Source organism: Dipodomys merriami, unplaced genomic scaffold (assembly GCF_024711535.1).
Source record: "Dipodomys merriami isolate MVZ:Mamm:240054 unplaced genomic scaffold, mDipMer1.0.p SCAF_1440, whole genome shotgun sequence".
Taxonomy (NCBI): Eukaryota; Metazoa; Chordata; class Mammalia; order Rodentia; family Heteromyidae; genus Dipodomys; species Dipodomys merriami.
Window position 1 is genome coordinate 154,383 of NW_027202761.1, and position 6,000 is coordinate 160,382.

General features: G+C 48.4%; 2 protein-coding genes across 2 annotated transcripts in view; one reads left to right on the forward strand and one right to left on the reverse strand.

Annotated features, from left to right (window-relative positions):
* Nucleotides 1-2,814, reverse strand: part of LOC138826590 (protein FAM118B) — a 38,461-nt gene extending 35,647 nt beyond the window's left edge. The window contains exon 1 of the mRNA XM_070021831.1: nucleotides 2,766-2,814. The gene's annotated coding sequence lies outside the window, so the exon portion shown is untranslated. The remainder of the gene's footprint in view (nucleotides 1-2,765) is intronic.
* A 141-nt stretch (nucleotides 2,815-2,955) lies between these two features.
* LOC138826585 (pseudouridylate synthase RPUSD4, mitochondrial-like) lies at nucleotides 2,956-5,997 on the forward strand (the record flags this gene model as incomplete). The annotated part of the gene is made up of 3 exons (XM_070021821.1): nucleotides 2,956-3,147; nucleotides 3,717-3,882; nucleotides 5,882-5,997. Coding segments are annotated over exons 1-3 (471 nt in total), but the record flags the coding sequence as incomplete, so codon positions are not given.
* Between the last annotated feature and the right edge of the window lie 3 nt (nucleotides 5,998-6,000).

The following is a 6,000-nucleotide window of genomic DNA, read 5'->3' on the forward strand; positions in this document are numbered from 1 at the left end:
TAAGAAAACTGAAAGCCTAAAATAGTGCCAAATGAATGAGATGGAGGAAGCAATATACAGATTAAAAAAGGAAATACAGAATATTTGCCTAAATTCTTATACTCAGAGCAGCTGTACTTCAAACCAGGAAATGCCTATATTCATTGGCAAAACTTAGGGAAGTTGTAGCTTCTGGAACCACATTAACTAGCACCATATAGTGATAACAAATACAAACTTGAATTCTTTAAATTCATTTTACAAGTTTTAACAAGAAAAACCTTAAAAAAAGAAAAAAAGGAGGCAACCACTGTTTTTATTTTTAGGCAGTATAATGCGCACCTTGAGTTAACCTGAAACCCAAGCAGAGACATTCTGCCTGCTATAGAAGGTCTGTTCTATAAGAAAAAATGTTTCTTGAATGATGTGAAGAAAAATGAAACCAGTTCTCCCAGCATTCCCCCCTCCCCCATGAAAGTCCTGTGCCCCAAAAGTTGTTTTTTTGGGTTTTTTTGGTCGGTCATGGGGCCTGAACTCGGGGCCTGGGTGCTGTCCCTCAGCTCTTCAGCTCAAGGCTGGCACTCAACTACTTGAGCCACAGCGCCACTTCTGGCTTTCTGAGTGGTTTATTGGCTAAGAGTCTTTCCTGCCTGGCCTTCTTTGAACCACGATCCTCAGATCTCAGCCTCCAGAGTAGCTGGGATTATAGGCATGAGCACCCAGCCCAAAATGGTTTTAATTAATGAAATGCTATCAATTCACATCCTAGTGTCCAAATTTCAGAATTCTTAGATTTCAGAATTCTTCATTTAACTAGGTAGCAAGTGTTGATTAACAATTTAGTGAAATTATAACCTGGGTCTGGAGCATATTAGCAGAAAGTAATAATTATTTTATGCTGAAATAGCACTATGCCCTATTATCTGCAGGGGAGGCAAATCACCGCCACCACCACACATACATACATACATACATACACACACACTGCAGGCACACATATGCACACATACATACGCATGCACAAAAGAAACACAGGTGTTTTCCAAATTCTCTTGGAATTATTTTCATTTCTATTCAAATCACCTATCATATTAAAGAAATACACAAGTCTTCTCACTCTTTACATTCATTTTTGCTTAACTTTATTCTTCAGGTGAAAAACTGACAGAAATATGAGAACTCAAAAAGTGCAGAAACACCTCACACATCCCTGAGGCCCTGTAGCAATCTAACAAATATTTGCTGAGTTTACTACTTATGTCAGAGGATTAAAAAAAAAAAAAATTCTCGGGGCTGGGAAGGTGGCTCAGTGATAGAGCGCTTGCCTTGCATGCCTGAGGCCCTGGGTTTGATTCATCAGCACCACCACATAAGCACAAAGAAAAAAGCCGGAAGTGGCACTGTGGCTCAAGTGGTAGAGCGCTAGCCTTGAGCTGAAGAGCTGAAGGACAGCGCCCAGGCCCAGAGTTCAGGCCCCACGACAGGACCCCCCCCAAAAAAAAAAAAAAAATTGTCCAAGGGACTTACAGATCGACTGCAGCAATGTTCCAAACTGGCCAGCAACATTTATACTCAATTTAAATTCAAAGAATAGTACCTTGCAAGGTGGAGAAAAAAAACGACTACTGAATGGACATGGCCTCATTCATGATCACCAAGATGGCAGCATCCCAGCGGGTTTTCCTGATTCCAAACCCTTTCCTTTTTCATCCATCTTGCCTCGGACTGCCAAAACTCATTCCTAGATTTCCACTTTCAAGGAATCTCCCAAGAAGCCTCAAAGACTCCCAGCCACCCACTTATCACATGTAACTCCAACTCTTGGACCTGAAGTCGTATTCAGACGAGCTCCACCAGTCTCAGGCTCCTCGCGGCTGTCCTCTCTTTGGGAGGGGTCGGCCCAAATGTAATTCAACTACCTGCTCGCATGCCCTAGGCAGCCCTTAAGCATCCTTCTCTCCACGGTACCGACAGGTCCACCAGTTTTCCAGACGCTCGTAAAGGACGAGCTCTTAGCTTTCTTCACCAGTGGCATCCCAAGGTATTCCTTACAACGATTACCAACCCAAACAGATGTTCGCATTCCTGACCGACCTCTGGAGAAACCAGAGGGATCGCTTTCGTTCAGGCGTGGGAGTCCCACCAGCACCTCTCGCAAGAGGTGGGACACAGGGTTTGGGACAGCTGCAAACTACAGACGGGGAAAAATAAAGGAAGCAAAAGGGAAAGGGAAGTCCTTTGGGAGGAGAAGCCGTGGGAGAGCAGACTCCAGGAAACGAATTCCTGAGGGAGGACAGAAGCAATGCACGGTGCGTGTTCCTCTGTCTCCCGTTTCTCTAGCTCGCTCGCTCTCTCGACGTGGGAATTAGGGGCTGGGGACTCCGGACCAAGAAAGCGACGACCATTCTAGGGAGGGGGGGGAGGACAGGTTTCAACGCGAAACAAAGAGGTCGGGGGTCGGGAGGTGAGGGACGGAGGCTGGAGATCCGGGCATCTCCGGAGGGGACTCGCCGCTCCCCTCGGGGACCGGCGGCGGACGTGGTTGCCAGGAGGGACGAGGTCGGTTCCCGGGCAGGAAAGCTCCGGGGCGAGCGAGCGAGCGTCCACGGGGCTCCGCTTCACGGAGGGCGCGGGGGCGGGGAGGTGTTTTTGAGTGAGGACGCACCCCCAGAAAGGGAGAATCGCCCCTCAGGATAGTGTTCTCCACGAAGGAAAACCCTAAGGATGCGGAAAACGCTGAGGAATCGGCATTTACCAACCCCGGTCCGGCTTCCCCACACACTCACCGCGTCTCTTCCAAACGCCACCGCTCCAGCTGCAGCTACCGGCCGGCGCAGCCGCACTGAGCGCGCACCGCCCACGTGACGCGACGGCCCCGCCCTCCTCGTACCACGTGACCCGCCACAGCCCGCCCGCTAGCCCCTCCCACACGTCACTCTTCTCCACGTGGTCTGGTCTCGTCCCCGCCTTGTTTGAAAGATGGCGGCTCCTTGCTGTAGTGTGCCTGTATTCTGGATCCTGGGCACGAATAAGCGTTTAGGGGGTCTCTTGACGCTCATCTCTAAGTCATTTTGTTCCGCGGCTACTGCCTCTAGGCCTCTGAGCGCCCAGAAGTTAGCGGAGAGGCTTCGAGCCCAGAAACAGGAGCAAAAGAAGCAAAAGCTGCCGGTAAGCATGGAAGGACTACAAGTCCCAGGAGGCAGTGCGCGCACCGGCTCTCCAGGCCAGGGGGGCGCGGCGAGGACCCTTGACCCTGAGTCAAGTCACTGTCGGGTGTGAGGGTGGGTATCTGGCGTGGCGGTAGTGTGGGGTACGCTGTGTTCCTTTGGGCTGGATCTGCTTCTCTCGGGCTGAGACACACAGCGGCCGCCTTGGTTGAAGGTAAAGATGCATTCCTGCCCGCGCCTTGTTGAAGGTCTTCTTCCCTGCTCGCCCTCCGTCCACACGTCCTCACCAGACATTGCTCACGCTCTTTCCTCTCCCTCTTTGTTGGTTATGTACTGAGGCTTGAACGCATGGCCTGGGCTCTGTCCCTCCACTTTTCCACTCGAGGCTGGCGCTCTGCACCACTTGAGCCACACCTCTGTCTGGCTTTTTGCTGGTTAATTCGAGATAAAAAGGTCTCACGGACTTTTCTGCCCAGACTAGCTTGAAATCGATTCTCACCTCTCAGCCTCCTGAGTAGTTAGGATAGCAGGCGGGAGCCATTGATGCCCAGTTCCTTCTCTTCTCCATAGGTACCTACAAACCCTGTTCAGCGGAGGGTGCAAGAGCTGGTGCGATTCACGCAGCAGCTGCAGCGAGTTCATCCCAACGTGCTTGCCAAGGCACTGACTCGCGGGATTCTCTACCAAGACAAGGACCTCGTCGTCATCAATAAGCCTTATGGTCTCCCTGTTCACGGTATGGAACATGTGGGAAAAGGAGGGACTTGCTGATTTCTCTTACAGACAGGAGCACTGTGAAACATTACACGGGAAACCCTCTTGCATTCAGATCAGACCTTGGCCAAGTTTTGTTCTACGTCAGGGAACTGTAGAGGATACAGACTTAAGTATCCAGTGTCTTATAAACTGCCCACAGCAGGGATATGCAGAATGTGTGGGTGCACACCCCCCTCCCCACCCCCAAGGATTGCTGAAGAGGAATACCAGAGCTGTGTGGTGCTAGTCTTCTGGTTGTTTTCCACCAAAACTGGGAAAGAGAGCCAAGTGTATCAGTGGATGTACCAGTTGCTTGCACTTGTAGTTGCACCTGTAATTCCGGGGACTCCAGAGGCTGAGGCTGAGGAGGATTAGGAGTTACAGGCAACAGTGAAACCCCATTTCAAAAAGAAGAAAAACACGGGCTAGGAATGTGGCTTAGTGGTAGAGTGCTTGCCTGCTGTGCATGAAGCCCTTGGTCAATTCCTCAGTACTACATAAATGGAAAAGGCCAGAAGTGGTACTGTGGCTCAAGTGGTAGAATACTAGCCTGGAGCAAAAGAAGTTCAGGGACAGCACCCAGGCCCTGAGTTCAAGCCCCAAGACTGGCAAAAATAAAACATAATAAATAAGAGGAAGCTGGGAGGTGGTGGCTCATGCCTGTAATCCCAGCTACTCAGGAGTCTGAGATCTGAGGATCCCTGTTCAAAGCCAGCCTGGGCAGGAAAGTCTGTGAGGCTCTTATTTTCAATAAACCACCAAAAAACTGGAAGTGGCGCTGTGGCTCAAGTGGCAGAGCACTGGCCTTGAGCTGAAGAGCTAAGGGACAGTGCCCAGGCCCACAGTTCAAACCCCATGACCACCACCACCAACAACAACGAAAAAGGAACATCCTAACAAAAACACCCAAAAAAACCCAACAATTGGGAAAGAGGAAATCATATACAAGATTTTAAAAAAAGATGTGTGTGTGTGTGTTGTAGTATATCTAACATAAAACCCTATGGTCTGTGGAACTTAATGGACATTCACATACCATTGAATAAATATTGAATGTAATAATAAGGGACAGCTGAAGTGAGTTAGAAAAAAACTGATATACTTCATGAAACACTTGTAGGAGAAGACATAATTTATCTAGAATAAATATTTTAATTGCTCTTTTGGGGGAGGTGTAGAGATGGTGGTTCAGAGAATTAAAGCAGACATTGTTAAGTGCTTTGCATGATTTTCTGTTCCTCTTGATTCTTACAGCATTTCCCAGTTAGATTATTTGCTAGATATTTACAGTTTGTAGATGAGAACACAAAGTTGGGATGATTGTCCAAGGTTAGAAGGCTACTTAGGAGAATACAGAGCTGGCCTCAGGAAGGCTTGCAGTTTTGCAGACTTTATTCAAGAAGAAAGCTTAGCTGAGCTCCAGTGGCTCACACCTGTAATCCTAGATACTCAGGAGGTTGGGATCTGAATGTCTCAGTTCAAAGCCAGCCCGGGCAGGGAAGTCCTTGAAACTGAGCTCCAATTAACCACCAGAAAACCAGAAGTGTGGCTGTAGCTCAAAGAGGTAGAGTGTTAACCTTGAGGGGGAAAAAGCTCAGGGACAGCTCCCAGGCCCTGAGTTCAAGCCCCATGACAAACAAAAGGAAGAAGAAAAGGAGGAGGAAAAAGAAGGAACAGAAGGAGGAAGCAGAAATGGAGGAAGAAAAGGAGGAAAGCTTAGGCTTAGGCTTTAGGACATTGCTTCTTAACATTTTAATTGCTTAGGAGCCATTTAAGCAGCTTGTTAAAATGCAGATTCCAACTTAGTTTAGGGGCCCTGAGCTTCATTTTCAGTAAGGGAGATCTCCTATGTATTGATATCACTTCCGTACTTTAGTAATACACTCCAGAACATGCTGATAGTTAATGTAGTAACAACTTTTCCCCCAAGAAGGATTCTTTGATGAAAACACTCCAACCTCTGACTTTTCCCTTCTTAGGTGGCCCTGGGGTCCAGCTCTGCATCAATGAAGTACTGCCCATCATGGGAAAGATGCTTCATGGCCACAAAGCAGAGCCTTTGCATCTATGCCACCGGCTGGATAAAGAAACCACAGGT